Source organism: Pogoniulus pusillus, chromosome 11 (genome assembly GCF_015220805.1).
Source record: "Pogoniulus pusillus isolate bPogPus1 chromosome 11, bPogPus1.pri, whole genome shotgun sequence".
Taxonomy (NCBI): Eukaryota; Metazoa; Chordata; class Aves; order Piciformes; family Lybiidae; genus Pogoniulus; species Pogoniulus pusillus.
In genome coordinates this window covers 2,973,464-2,989,286 of record NC_087274.1, presented here as the reverse complement: position 1 = coordinate 2,989,286, position 15,823 = coordinate 2,973,464, and the positions used below count along the sequence as shown (strand labels likewise).

Genomic DNA, 15,823 nt, shown 5'->3' with positions numbered 1-15,823 from the left:
TGGGACAGCGACTCCATCACCTCCCCGGGCAGCCCATTCCAGTGTCCAATGACTCTCTCAGTGAAGAACTTTCTCCTCACCTCCAGCCTAAATTTCCCCCGGCGCAGCCTGAGGCTAAGAAGGCAGTTTAGTCCATGGCAAGTGATCTGGAGATATATACATGTACACAGCACTTTGCAAGAGAAGCAGCAGCCTCTCTCACTGCAAAGTCCAGAAATTATATTAAATTTCTTGGAAACAGAGGGGGACTGAGGTCATCTTAAGAAATTTCCAGTTTAAAAGGAAAAAAGAATCATGGGTTTGTACAGCAATTAACACAATGAGATCATGGACAACCCCTGAAATGACTAGGTCCTATACTAATATGAATAAAACACTGTCAATCAGGAGCCAGGGGAAAATATAGCACAACTTCCTCCAGCAGTTACGTTATTAGCTGAGAAACACTCATTCAGGGTTTCTCCTGGAGCAACAGTGACATCACATGGCTCCTTCTACTAAATACACCTACACAGAAATTGGCACTCAAGGGGAAAGTTTAATCACCTCCCTTGTAAAAGTCTCTGGGTCTGCAGAGGTTAAGGAGTTGTTAACAAACTACATTTCTCATTCAATGGCATGTGCTGATCCATCAAAGCTGGTGATATTCCAAAGGCCTCTACACAATTTCAGCATTTTAGTTCTCAGGTTTTATTGCAAGCCTGGGCAAATGCCTGTGTAACTTGGGAGCTATTTTCATAATTAATTTTAATACAAATTTAAAGCATAAGGCAGTAGCTGCACCTTCATCACTCTTCACAACTGAAAGACTTAACAGATGACAAAATGAGGAATGAAGTGGGAAGGATGAGCTCTGAAGGTACTAAGCAAGTGGTGGAATCATAGAACCAACCAGGTTGGAAGAGACCTCCAAGATCATCCAGTCCAACCTAGCACCCAGCCCTAGCCAGTCAACTAGACCATGGCACTAAGTGCCTCAGCCAGGCTTTCCTTGAACACCTCCAGGGATGGTGCCTCTACCACCTCCCTGGGCAGCCCATTCCAATGCCAATCACTCTCTCTGGGAAGAACTTCCTCCTAATATCCAGCCTAGACCTGCCCTGGCACAACTTGAGGCTGTGTCTCCTTGTTCTATTGCTGGTTGCCTGGGAGAAGAGGCCACCCCCCACTTGGCTACAATGTCCTTTCAGGTAGTTGTAGACAGCAATGAGCTCTGCCCTGAGCGTACTCTTCTGCAGGCTGCACACCCCCAGCTCCCTCAGCCTCTCCTCACAGGGTTTGTGTTCCAGGCCTTTCACCAGCTTTGTTGCCCTTCTCTGGACACCTTCCAGCACCTCAACATCACTCTTGAATTGAGGGGCCCAGAAATGGATACAGTACTCAAGGTGTGGAGTCACTGTCCCTGGAGGTGTTCAAGAAAAGACTGGATGAGGCACTTAGTGTCATGATCTAGTTAACTGGATAGGGCTGGGGGATAGGTTGGACTGGATGATCTTGGAGGTCTCTTCCAACCTGGCTGATTCTATGATACTATGATATTGGATACACAGAATAAACATCAGGCCAGGAGGCTGGTTGGTTTGGTTGACTTGCATAAGGAGATTATAAAGAGTTAATGTAAGCACCACATTTATTATAAATAAAGTCAAGCAGGCTGATCTCTGTCAGGATATTGAGCTTACAGAAACTCTGTAAACACAACTACATTTGAATTTCATGTGAATATCTATGTATAGGCTTTTATCAAAAATCAATTCAAACATGCTGAGTTACTGTAAAAAAGAAAGGCTGCACCAAGATTAAATTAATACAAATTATGACACCACCATCACAGATGAAGGCAGCAGGAAGGGCTCAGGGAGTGAATAAACTTGCCATGATAAATGTATTGTGTGCTGTAGCAGGAACTAGAATGTGAACTTTGAGCTGTGTGACAAAACACCTATGACGTGAAAACTTTGCAGCAAAAGTACCTGGGTATCTAGTCCACACTTTTATCAATGGTTATCATTTCATTTAGCATCAACTTTTCCTTCAAGAATAGTTTAATTATTTAAAGGTTTGTATGCCCTAACTGTAAATAAAAAAAAACATGATAAATGTCAGGATGTTACTAAAGAATTTCTCAAGCTATGTTCCCTACTATATTTTGAATTAAAATATTTGTCTTGGCAGTCAGTGTCAATATTTCTCTTGTCAGTTTTCCAATTCACCATTACATTGGAAGGCTAAAGTACAATTATGATTTTCATGGCCCAGAGTAAATGGAGTGCAAGCATAAAAAATTGTTGACTTGTTAGCTAGATAGCAATTTCAAATTAAGTGGTTTTCCTTTTCATTATTTAATGAGAAAACATATTACTTTAAAATTTGTCATCATTATGCTAGATTCCCAAATCCTTATTGTACATATTTTTTCAACAGATATTTTTTCCCCTCATTTTCAGTTTCTTATTTAATACCTCCTGCAATTCCACAGCTTCATTATCTAGAATAAATATGCTGTACTCCTACTGCTTTACAGTACACAAGGGAAAAACAAACCTCAGCTACAAAAATTCATATTCAGTACCTGTAACTGCCTCCTCAAAAGGAACTAAAATCTTTAGTCCATGGTCAGAGTGCTGCTGTTGATACAGATTCGCTGAGTGGGGCACATCCTTCTGACTATGTGGGTTAATAATGTGCATAAAAGCTAATTACAGCTTTAGTGGAAAACTGTTTCAGAGCAATGGTTAGGAATGTGAGATGGATGTTACTGAAAATCACTGGCCCAAATTCAGCAATCCAGTCATGTCATCTGAAAAGCAGGTCAGATTCCTGCTCATGTTTTGAAAAGAATAGATTTGCATCAGTTATTGACTCCTGTGCAGAATGATGCTTCCTCTCCAAAGTGATTCATCTAGTTCTACGTAAGTATTGACAACTAACACCACAAACCAGAGGCAACTTTGACAAGACAGCTGCAAAGGACAAGGAGGAGACACTTCAGTACAAGCCACCGGATCTCCGGCAAGGCAATTCACCTCTGTATAGTTGAGCTTACACAACGTGAAAATACAGAGATCTGGAGGGAAACTCTACAGACTCTTTATGCAATTCAGAGCTCGTTTATGTGAGGGCATGAGCCCTGTCTGAGCACACTTCACCGTGCTTCAGTTTGCCAGCACTTTGCTGTGAGAACTTTTCACATCTCTGAACTTAAACACATTAGGAAAGGGAGGAGAAAAAGACAAATGCTGACTTGTCACTAGAAAAGCAGTCCTCAAATCACTGTCCTATGAAAATCATAGAATCAACCAGATTGAAAGAGATCTCCAAGGTCATCCAGTCCAACCTATCCCCCATCCCTATCCAGTCAACTAGACCATGGCACTAAGTGCCTCAGCCACTCTTCTCCTGAACACCTCCAGGGACGGTGCCTCCACCACCTCCCCGGGCAGCCCATTCCAATGGCAAATCACTCTGTGAAGAACTTCCTCCTAACATCCAGCCTAGACTTCCCCCAGCACAACTTGAGACTGTGTCCCCTTCTTCTATTGCTGGTTGCCTGGGAGAAGAGGCCAACCCCCACCTGGCTACAGTCTCCCTTCAGGTAGTTGTAGACAGCAATGAGGTCACCCCGAGCCTCCTCCTCTTCAGCTTAAATAACCCCAGCTCCCCAGTGATTCTATTTTATACACTGAAGTGCTTCTGGATAAATTGCCCCTTGCAAAAAATTCTGAACCAATCCACACCAGTTCTAATAAGTACCTTCATTTTCCTGACCTCCTAATCATTCTGTCAGCAGCCAAATAAAAGAGGAAACATTATTATTCCTTGGAGAATATTGACATGAAGCAATCATTTTACCTTTTACATAGTGTATATTCTTCACTGCTTGTGACTCCCCTGGGTGGAGGGCGGAACTGCCAGCCATCCCGGGACCCTGCAGAGCAGTCAAAACTTCAGTTATGTTTCTAATGGCCAAGCTTTTCTGAGTCAGTAACTGTCCAGGCAATCATATCACCAAACATCAAGCCAAAGTGTATTTGTACACAAGCAGAATTACCCACCAAAAAATAATTTTCAATTGCTAGCAAATTCATTTAGAACAAAGGTCTAAAGGTTACAAAGGCAAGCTTCAATCAATTGCAGAATGGTGCAAGCTCTGATCCAGCACTTTGACCAAGAAAGAAGAAACTCTTGCCTACAAATTTAGTCAGTGATGAGGTAATTCCATCTCAAAACCCAGGGCCCATCACATTAGTCAAGCCCTTTTTTTGCTTTCTGACTATTATGCAGTGCTGAACGCTCAGTAGAATCCAAGTCTTCTCGCTGCAAAATGAAGTAGCTCTAGAAGAGAGTTACCTACCTTCTTCTAAATCTTCTACATGATATCCTGATGGTACTTTGCCAGCTGCCTACAATTACATTTGAAAAAACAGTTAGAAAGGAGCACAAAACCTTTTCATCAACAAGAACTGCTTGGGCTTATTCTCTGTCAAAATGTGGTTTAGAACAAACAATGCAGAAATATTAATCAGAAGTCTGAAATCACTTCCACTCAACCATGAATTTCACATTAACCTAACAACTGGCTTGCAGCTGCTAATAAAAGGAAGTCTGACAAGAACAGTGAATCCACTCATTGGCAGATGAAAATTTTAGGGGTTTCTACCAGATCAAACTCTACCTTGTTCTAATGTGGACTGCAGCAAAGTTTTTAAAAGGCCAAAAGTCTCAACTGTATTAAGATATGTTTCAGCTTGGAATTGACATTTAAAATAAGGCAATAAATGCATAAAAAAAGAACAAAAACCAAACAATAATTAAAAAAAACCAAACCTCCCAAGCAAACACAAAAAAGCAGCAGCAATTTAATCAATAGATATGACTTCTAATACAAAAAAAGGTGACACAAAAAGTGGCCGTTTGTATTTGTTAACCAATTTCTTAAGCAATGTTTCTTACTCCAGAATCATTTCCAACAGAAAAATACAATAAATAAGGTCTGAAGACTTAGAATTCTTTCTCCTTGCCACTTGGAGAGTCATCAACCTAGCTGTATCTACTTCTATGTTTTCATGTGTCATAGAAGATTGTGATGAAAGGCTCCTAAACAGGGAGGTGATAAAGACCAACAGACCAATGGAAATAATAATGTTTGAAGCAGCATGTTCACACAGGAGCTGGATCTCCTGGGACACACCAAACAAGCCTTTTGGCTGCTCCAGAGACTGCTCATTATTTCCCCAATAACATGCTGACTATTACCTCTGTTTCAGCAAGAAGTGTTTTCAGTCGTGTCAGATCTTTAGTTACCATCCCGTTCTGGGGGGAGAAAGAATATAAATATATCAAACACATCAAACTTCACATGCATTGCCCCACAGCAATGGAGTTTGTTTCCTCCCCACAACACCACCAAGGAGAAGGGTAAGAAGGAAAAATGAGTTTAACTTACTAAGAACAGCTGCATATTTAAATAGACCTGAAGTCAAGATCTTACAAAACTGACCTTACCTACAACATGTAGCTAAGGGTAACAATTTCATACTAATGCAATTCAAAATTTCAATTAAAGAAACATAAACCTGTGGTTTTCATTTCAATCCTCTCTCAGAGAAATCTGAATCTACATTTGTTAGACCTCTCCACATTTTAGTTATGCTGCTAAGCAGTAGAAATTACTCACTGTTGAAAACTTACACACTCACAATTCTCACACCTAAGTTTGGTTTTTTTTTTTCCAGATGATTTTTCACTTCTCCAGCAGAAGGCTGCAAATCGAACCTATTGAGTTTAAATATATTACAGGACAAAAATGTTACCAAGAAACCTTCTCTGAAGTCACTGGGGAGGAAACTGGATAGATTCCAACTCTTCGATAAATGCATTTCAAAACTCTGTTTCATTTCTTTCAGACAATGGCACAAGTCAGTAAATCAGTTGCTGACTTTAATACTGCCAGTGAAAACAACTGTGTCTAACAACCCAAAGCTTGCAAAAACCTCTCAGACTCTGCTTTGGGACAGCACTCTGGAATTATATCTGAAGCTACCTTTATTCTCACAACAGCAGCTCAAAACAAGGGCACTGTGTATTTCCTGCAATAAGGAGCTTTTGATTACTTTACTAATTTTTCCTGAAGGCCAGTTTCCTTTCTACCTCACCAGGAATTTTTCAATGAAACATTTTTTTCATTAGAAAACACCAGTTAAACAAAGGGGAAAAAAAGCCTTTTCTTCATGTAAAAATAGCCAATGGCAGGGGGGGAAGGGAATTCAGGATATATACCAGACAGACAAACAAAACTCCCTCTCAAAACCAACCTGCTGATTAAGTTAAGCACCGAGATACAGGAGACATGATCCAATTTTAAGGTAACAGACTCTCCTACAACAGTTTCTGATGTCACTTACATTTTCCTCATGGTCTAACCAGAGATGCTCTTGCCTGTGCAGTAACCATATCTCTGGATTTAGCATCACCAACAGTTCATGGTGATGAACTGCATGATTACAGAAATAAAAAGAACACTGTCCTTTGGAGACTTCTGTGCCTTCTTTATTTTCCCCTGAAGAGGAGTCACTTAAGAGTCAGAACAACTTACATGTATAGAGTTAAAAGCATCTTTACAAGTTTTGACAAGTCAAGGATAGAATAGAAGCTTTGAACTCTAACCTTTAGCTTTGTCTGGAAATGCAAAGCTTTTGTTTTCTTCCTGAAAAGCTTTTCATGCTGTCTTACAATTTATCATGGGCTGGCTATTTAGAACTCATATCAATAATTGTTCTGCTTTAATGGCTACACTTCCTGAAGTACATACAAAATGGTGTCAGGTGTAACTTCAAAAATTAAGCAAAAAACTTTTGAGGTTTATGCTGTTCTAGACAATCACATCAATATGGGGATTATTTTGCATTCAGAGCCAACAGTGAAGAACCTTTCCCAAACTGTAGCAACTCTGAAACACTGGTAATGCAACAGGCTAGGTATGCTGAAGAGCTCTGTATGTCCATATACTTCTCTCTCTTCTAGTCATACAAATCATTTTTGTTGCAACCTGCCAGTCAAACATATGTTCAGAGGTTTGTTATTAAACAAAAAGGAAACACAAAACTGCTTTTTTCAGCTGTGAGGATTGCAGTAAACTGACTTACCAGTGATTCACCCATCAGTGATTTGGAAAGAACATTAGACACAATTTGCAGCTTCCCTTTAAGATGCATGCAGCAGAGCACTGCACGGAAAGATCCATCTCCCTTGGCCAGCCCCTCTCCCAGCACTGCAACACAAATCAGCAACTATTAGCTTCATCACAGTATACATTTACACAAACTATGCGCAGTTTTCTTTCACCTTTAACGTGAAAATGAAGTCTGGAATTTGTGTTGAATCTATGGCCCCTGGGAAAGACAAGTCTTGGATGTAAAGTATCACTTGCTCTTGTCTAATATTAACTCGAAACTTGTCTCCCACCATCTAAGAAATGCAGCACACAAGCTCAAAAAAGGTTCTAATTCTTACATGCTAAAATAGACAAAACTTAAATGTGGGAAGGGTAAATTCAAATATCTGACACAGACACAAAGGACCTCCTCTTTACAGAAAGGGGAAAAAAACAGCAACCAACAACCTCTCAGTAACACAAACATGCTCAGGAAGATCCATTCATGCTCACAAAAAGCATGCCCTGTCATTTCCAAATATAGCCAACCTCCTTGTGGTCAATTCCTGCTACTTTAAAAGGGCTTTTATTCACTTACACTGGATAAAGTGCAGGATATAGGAACGATTGTTTGAGTCCAGAAATTTACAGGCTACATGTAACAGAAAACTTTCCTAATGCCTCCTAGCACTGGATCAGATACCTAGCCAAACAGACACTTCCATTGACACATCCAACAGTGAAAGGATTTATTTCACCTTATAGACATGCTTCAGACAAGCAGGAGTAACACTTAATCATATATATTACCTGTCCAGAAAATGAAATGCCAGAGTGACTAAAAAGCTAGCAAGCTAAGCATGGGAGTCAAAAAGAAGGCTGGACAGTTGTTTAAAATGAAGGAATTATAATATATAATACACAACACAAACATCTGTGTTTATACTGCTACTCATGCAAGATGCAAACAGCTCCTGTTAGTGCTAACAGGAATTTTACATTCACCACAACTTCAGGATTGCTTTTTAGAGTAATAAATCCAAACTCCTCATTCAACAGATGTTCACATCGTTAACAGAAACTGCAGGAAAGACTGAAGGAAAAAACAGCCCCACATACCATTTATATAAACCAACTAGGCATCTCTTCAAAATGAAATGGTAACTAAACCCTGTTTATAAAGTGCCTCAAAGACTAGTCTGAATTCACCCTCTGATGATACTGACCACATTTCCAAAAATAGAGCTTACTTCCCAAAACAGAAGCAGCAGCACCAGAAATAGCTGTACCATGTCTGACGGTTTGCTATTTTAACCTCGAAGATTCCACATCCAATTATGAGATTTCATATCACTCAATGTGTGGTATCACCAAACTAAAACATACAGCTGCACAGAAAATGTTCCCACACAGGAACCAGCATCTTCTGGTAAAGAGTGGGGAAAATAACTGAACGGATTAGAAGTTCCTTGTAACAGTGCAGTCAGTATGCTATAAAGAACATGCATTTCTGTAGCTCTTCAAAAAGGTAGTGAGCATTCAGGGCAAAATCAAACACTCTCACAGGTAGGCAGCGTGTCAAGTCTTGTAAAAAGATAGAAGAGCAGCTTGAATAAAACTTCGTGAGTATCAGATATCCCATATTAAGATTGCTTCTTCTCAAGGATATTTCAGGCATAGAGCTAAGACCTTTCAGGATCATAAAAGCAGATACTCTAAACTGTCCAGGCTACAATTGATGACAGCACATCACAGGAAACTACAATCAAACAGTTCACTTGTTCATAAAAAATTGGGGTGTGTATACAAATATACACACACACTGCTTTTATATATATATACATAAGTAAGTCATTAATAAGATGGGAAATCTCCTTACTTTTAGATATGGAAAAAATATTTGCAGAACATGCTAGCATGAATTAAGGAAATCACCATCAAACTGGATGCTATTTCTTTGTTACTAACATACATTTGAAAGCTGTCTTCCCTACTTAAAAATAATAAATAAAACTAGAGATCAGTGTTCCTATTCCACCCACTTCTAAGCCCATCCAGTGAGAGAAGAGGAAGTTAAGCTGACAGTTCCTTTGAGATCCTGATAACTGACACATATGCCAAGAAAAGTTTCACAGATGTCACCCATCTACCCCCCCTAAGACAAATCCATCAGGTCTCATCAATGAGAATATTATTCATTAACCAGCATTCTCCCTCCTACCTCCTTTAACCATCATTCATCTTTCCATATGTCTCCCTCTCACTTTTATTTGCCATCATGAAAGACAACTGTGAGGTTAGTCAGAATATTACACCCTTGGCATACATCACCAGTTAAAAGAAGCAGCTTTGAAAAAATACCCAGACTATTTTAAGAGTGCTACTGATTATGTTCAACTTCAATTTTACACCCACGGAAAACAAGTTTACTTTTCTTAGTTATGTTTTGTGGACCTTCACAAGCAGGCTGCAGAGCTCCACAGTTTCTCCAGAGTATGACTTGAGTGAAGAGAAATGCATTTAAAACAAACAAATAAAACTCCCAACCCCACTCTCCCTAAACTAGGAAAGGAAGGACTGAAAGGTTATCATTGCTAGCACAAAGATGGAATGTCAGAGTGGCATAGCACACGCTTTGTGTAACACAACTGTGGTTTAAGGAAACTCCCTTTTTAAATACAAGAGGAACTAAGGAACTAGAAACTGAAAGGAGGAATCTACTCAGCTTTTCTCTCCAAATCTACCTGATAAACTCTGCTCCAATGCTTCCTAAACTCAGCCAAGAGTTCTCAGTGGGTTTTTTATGACTTGCACTACATATGAATAACAGAACATTAGGCAGGATGGTTAATTCCTTTAAAGACACCCTGACTGAAGAAGGCAGTGAAACAAGAAAGGCTTAACTTCAAAGTGACATATGAACATTTGGAAGCTGTAGCAAACAGGAATAAAGCACATCATCTGGATTTCCTCTGAATCAGGCCCCAAAACACAAACCACTGTGTCCCTAGGAAGAAAGTCAAGAGCAAGCAGATGTCTTTTGTCTTCCCAAGAATCCTAACACTACCAGTTCATCCTACAAGTATCTGTAATATCAAATTATCTGTTATATCTGTTATCAAACAGGTTATCAAACTAGCTGTTATATCCATTATCAAACAGGTTATCAAACTAGCTGTTATATCTGTTATCAAACAAGCTGTTATCTGTTACCAGACTATCAAATTAACTGTTCTATCTGTTACCTAACAGGTTATCAAACTAGCTGTTACATCAAATTGCACCACTGTGACAGAGACATGCATTTGAGTTCTGATACTTGAAAATTAGTCACGAAATAGTGAGATCTGTCTTCAAACAAAAAAAAACAGACCCCAAAAAAGTAGAAAAAGTATTATAAAGCAGATACATCATTTTCACTGGCTAAAAAACCACAGAGTTAGTTAGTAAGCTCACAAATCTGGGCATTGGTTTTAAAAATCCAGACAACTGACTGCAATTTATAACACTATGTAATGAAAAAAAAAAAAAAGGAATAAGCATACCATGCCTACAGTCTTCATCTGCTTGCCCATACTTTTTCTGAAAGGTAAAACATGAAAAGTTTAAAAATAGCATTATTCCAGTCAGCATAAACAACTACATGCTTGAATTACATGTCTCTTTAAACTTTTTAGACTCCAATCACTCGTCTTTTCCTGGGTGGAACAGTGTAAAGAACATCAGTCACATGTCAAATAGAATAAAATTCATTCTTTGAAGGCTTTTTCCTCAAATTCTCAGCAAACTCATTTTAAAAGAGGAACACAAATGGGCAAAGGAATAGGTTTTATGTGCATTTGTAAGTGGTTCACAGTAGCTAGGATAAAATACAAGCCAAACTTTCTTCCCTAGCCATTGTAATTTGTATTGGTTTTTAACTTGCACTAATATGTTGCTGTTGAAATTTGTCAGGTGTGTATTTTATTTAACTCAGTCCTACCACTGGTGATTTTATTTGGCTCAGTAAAACAAGAAAGAAAATTCAGATTATTTTTCGTTTTCTTTTTTTTAATGATAAGACTTCAAATATCTATATAATTCAAATCTTTACTAGGAAAGTTTTGATCACAAATATTTTTCCAAAGCCCCTGAAGACTTACTGTAATGATTTCACTAGGATGAACATCTAGATAGTGTCTCTCAGGATTTTCAGAGGCATCAATTAAATTCTGCTAAGCACCTATCTGTATATACCCTATGGAAATCTGAGAAGCAAAGCCTGGAGTAACACAGCTTCCATCAAAAAACAACCTTAGTTATTCCTGAATCTCTTTCCCTGAGGAACCCTAAGATAGGTCACATCTCCAATTAGGCTTTCCAATCCCTGTTTTGCACATTGAAGAGTTCAATCCAGCTGTTTAAAGAATGTTTAAAACTACTCTTGAATCGGATGGGCAAGATTTAGCTTAAAGCTGCCCAGCAAGGTCTTACAACTTGGCCAAACTTTTTCTACTTGAAATGAAATTGCTCATATGGAATACAGGAAGATTTGGGGTGGTCACAGCCCCCTGGAAATCTCTAATAACATTTGCAAAACAGAAAGATAAAGAAAAATGCAGGTTCATTAAGCAGGTTGTGGGTTTTTTCCTGAGCACTGCAGTGTCCCTTCCTTTAAGAAACTGTAGGTCTCTGATGTTTTAAAGGAAGGACACAGATTTGACAATGGCATCAACTACCATTCATTGTCCTGCATTTACAAACCTTTACAAAGACCCCACATGTTCATTCAAAAATCTGTCAGAGCCTGAAAGTTAACATTTTTCACCAGATATGCTCTAGCCTAGCAATGGAAAACTAGGATATGATCAAGTAGTAAATGACTAACAGTAGGTCTATGCAAATGGAGTTGAATTAGACAACAATCAGCCATCTGAACTCTGGTTTTTTAAAGTGTTTAGATTTGCAACCTTACTCTTTAGAGACAAGGTAATTTGGTGTGCACTTCAGTGTAACTGTATAAGCATACTACTCTGAAGTCAAGTATTTTGCCTTTCTGGAATGTATATTTAAATATGTACATATGAGGGATTTTTGAATATGTATTTTTGTTCACCCTTTTAGAGAACTGTTATTCAGACCCAAACTACTTGGAGTTCCCAATTCCAAAAAAAAGATGAGGGAAAATTAGAAGACAGAAGCCTTGCATATCCTTATCAAGCAGGGTTGTGTGGCAAACCACATGCCAATCACAGGAAAACTCTGAATTTTATTTACATCTTGACGGTACAAGATAATTGATTGTTCTTTCCAGTTCACTAGATACTATTAAAGAGTCACACTCACAAGTTGTAAAAAGGAAGCAATTCTATACAGAAGAGTCTCGATTTTGATGCGGTCGATTTCTGCCTGGCATGCCTCCGGGAGGTGAGCTGGGGGGTACTGGCTGAGGGAAAGGAGAGCCTCTGTGCAATGCTTCACTGCCACTTCATAATCCTGCTGCTTAAGAGATTCACATGCTTGTTCACATGACTTCTCTGGTCTTCTGTCTGCCATGACTCAGGGACAGAAATCCTAGAGTGGGGGCAGAGGGGATGATAAAATGTTGGTTAGCTGCATAATGGCAGTGACAACTTGCCAACCAACGTCCATTCCCATCTCAAGGTGTCATATCACATCCCCTTCACTTTATGCCATTTGCACTTCCTATCCCAAACTTCCTCACTAGCTCTTCCCAGTCTTTTCTCCACTGCTCCCAACTCTCAGTTTTGATTCTAACTCAAGAAGGTATGTAAGCCTAAAGAATGTAAGCAGTGGTTTCAAATTCTGAAGTCAGCATGGATTTAAGAACTTTGCTACAGAGAGGCATTGGGGTCTTCCTGGCAACATGATCTTTGCTTTGGAAGAAATACATCTCATCCACCAACTGCTCTTTCTCTGAGCCTACAGCCATATGCTCCACAACACCTTGCTCTTCAAAACACTTTTCACCTGCACTCAGGGGAAGGAGCTCCTACCTCTGTCTGGATGAAGCACAACATAGATGGACAAGGATGAATGAGAAAGAAAGGACCAGAGGCCAACAGGAAACCATTCACCTCTTCCTTCTCTCAGCCTATTCCCATTTATATCTGAGAAAGCCTAGATACTCCTGGCCACACCAACACCTTTATACAGATCTGCTTAAATAAGTTTTAATTAAACATTTTTAAGAGAAAAAAATACAATTGAAACAGTTGTGGTAAGAATCTGTGTGCAAGAGAAGATTTTACCTGTCAATCGAGACAAATGGCTATGCACAACCTGAACCAGCAGTAGAAAAGCAAAGCACTTCTATAATCTCTTTTTAGCTTCTCCCTTCGTGGCCATATTTAACTGTGCTACAAGTCCCTAGAGATATTGTGCTTTAAAAGTGACTTCATGAAAATACGTTCTGATAACAAAAGAGAAGGGAAAAATACAAGAGCTCTCTTTTTCACTGTCAGCAAGCAGCATACTATCAATATTTGTGATTCTAGATCTCAAACAAGTGTCTTTGGCCCACCTTCACTGCAAAAAGCTTCCTTTATACTTGATACTTCTGGGTTTTTCAAAGGTGCTTTACCTTAGTTTAAGAAATTAATCTGAAGGTCAAAAAAATGCATTTTCCTTCCTTTAAAAATGATTCCCTATCCCATTTTTCTCATTAGCACATACCTAAACCAATATACAATAGAAAGACAAACAAGATTGCTCATCTATTATACCACAGCGTTCTGTGTGCTCCCTTCCATTCCTGAAATCTGATTTTCAACATTAATATAGAAACTTAAAGGGACATTGATTTTTCCAGGATTTACTTGAACCTCCTTCCCTTTTGTAACACATATATAAAAACTTCTAATAGAACAATGTATGTTCCCAAAAACAAAGGCACACAAGTACTCCTCCTCCTCCGCTCTAGCCTGGTACATCTGCATCTGAAGTACTGTGTGCATCACTGGGTCCCTTGTTCAAAGGCAGAGAACTGCTTGAAAGAGTCCAGCATCGAGCTGCAAAGATGCTGAAGGGAGTGAAACATCTCCCTGCTTAAGACCTGTCAAGGGAGCTGGGGTTCTTTCCCTTGAAGAAGTGGAGCCTGAGGGGTGACCTAATTCGTGTTTATAAAGATGTGAAGGAGGGAGGGACAGAGCCAGGCTCTACTCAGTGATGTCCAAAAACAGGACAAGGGGCAATGGGTGCAAGCTGGAGCAGAGGAGGTTCCACGTGAGCATAAGGAAAAACTTTTTCACTGCCAGGGTGACAGAGCCCCAGAGCAGGCTGCACAGACAGGTTGTGGAGTCTCCCTCTCCGGAAACATTCCAAACCTGCCTGGATGCATTCCTGCATGACCAAATCTATGTCATCCTGCTTTGGACAGAGGGTTGGACTCTATGATCTCTTCAGGACCCTTCCAACCCCTAACATTCTGTGATTAACATTCTGTAGTTATTCTGATAAAGATCTCTAATCTATGTCTCTTTCTTAATAATGGCCTTACAAAATATTACCTCATTGAGCCAGGTGTTTTTTTTTCTGCTAAAAATGAGTCCCCATCTTTAATCAGAATAGGAACAGGCAGGAAGGTTTTGCATTTCCATACATATGAGTAAATCCATTCATGGATTAATTCTGTTAACATCAAAGACACTCAGCTGGATCACTTCGGCACATATTTTCAACTATATAAATGTTAGGTATTCTTAAGCTGTTTATACAGGGATCCTTTCCAGCTACAACTGAAAATTACAGTCATTTTTGCTGGGAGGGGGGAGGAGTGAGTGGCTGTGGCCTACATTCTAGGCCACAGTGAATTTTCCAAATCTAGGCTGTGTTTCAATAGTACTACGCCAGTTAATTGATGTTTTTCTCATGTACAATCTGTTTTCCTCTTAAGGGACAGAAAAAAAAAAGAGGGTTTCATGAACTCTGCTGTACTTTTGATTTCCTCATTTCCTGGCTGACATATAACCAAAATTCCTTTGACCAAAAGTCTGAGCAGAGCTTCTGTGTGTTTACTCCCAAAGAACTGATGACACAAAGATCCCATATTAACTGACCTGGCCAGCAGAACTGACAGGCATTTGAAGGCTGTTATCCAGCCCTTCTTTTCCAATCTGGCACCACGTAAAACAAAGTAACATATTACTTACTGTCCTGTATTGGCTGTTTTGATGAATATTGAGCTAGGGAACTGGATTTTACACACCTGCCAGCAGCCTACTGTACTGCAATGGCAACACAAATTCTTTGGTCAACTGCAAGATTTAGAGAGCACTTGAGGGGACGTAACTGCCCCCAAGCAAAAACCTGTGGATTAAGTTAAGTGGAACCAAGAGAAGTCAGGATCAGGCTGTTTGGCTGACTGGCTAAACTGAGTCATATTATCAGTATTTCAGAGGGTCATTAAAAAACCCACTCAAGTCACAGTGCAGGGATAATACTGTGATAGATGAGGAACTGCTGCAGTGTAGTTTGTTTAAAACAAAAATAAGCTAATTGTAACCTAAAAAAAAAGCCCCACAGTACGTGGACAACATGTGGAAAATGATCCAGTCAAGCTCTCCAATTTCATTTCAATTCCATTTATATCCACATGTGCAGACACAAGCATGCACATTTACTGGGTATACTGGGTACTTGCACCATCTACTTCAGACTCCAAGTGCTTGA

At 39.4% G+C, this 15,823-nt stretch overlaps 1 protein-coding gene across 4 annotated transcripts in view; it reads right to left on the bottom strand.

Moving 5' to 3' along the window:
- The window catches only part of HELZ (helicase with zinc finger), a 98,036-nt gene that overhangs the window by 67,185 nt on the left and 15,028 nt on the right, over positions 1-15,823 (bottom strand). For 3 of the 4 annotated variants that reach the window (XM_064150601.1, XM_064150603.1, XM_064150602.1), the window contains exons 2-7: positions 12,479-12,706; positions 10,699-10,735; positions 7,146-7,270; positions 5,257-5,313; positions 4,355-4,403; positions 3,853-3,928 (exon numbers count right to left, since the gene is read on the bottom strand). In XM_064150601.1, the coding sequence (XP_064006671.1) occupies positions 3,853-3,928; positions 4,355-4,403; positions 5,257-5,313; positions 7,146-7,270; positions 10,699-10,735; positions 12,479-12,688 (554 nt within the window). In that variant the 5' untranslated portion in view covers positions 12,689-12,706. The remainder of the gene's footprint in view (positions 1-3,852; positions 3,929-4,354; positions 4,404-5,256; positions 5,314-7,145; positions 7,271-10,698; positions 10,736-12,478; positions 12,707-15,823) is intronic. The other variant, XM_064150604.1, reaches the window with a different exon arrangement.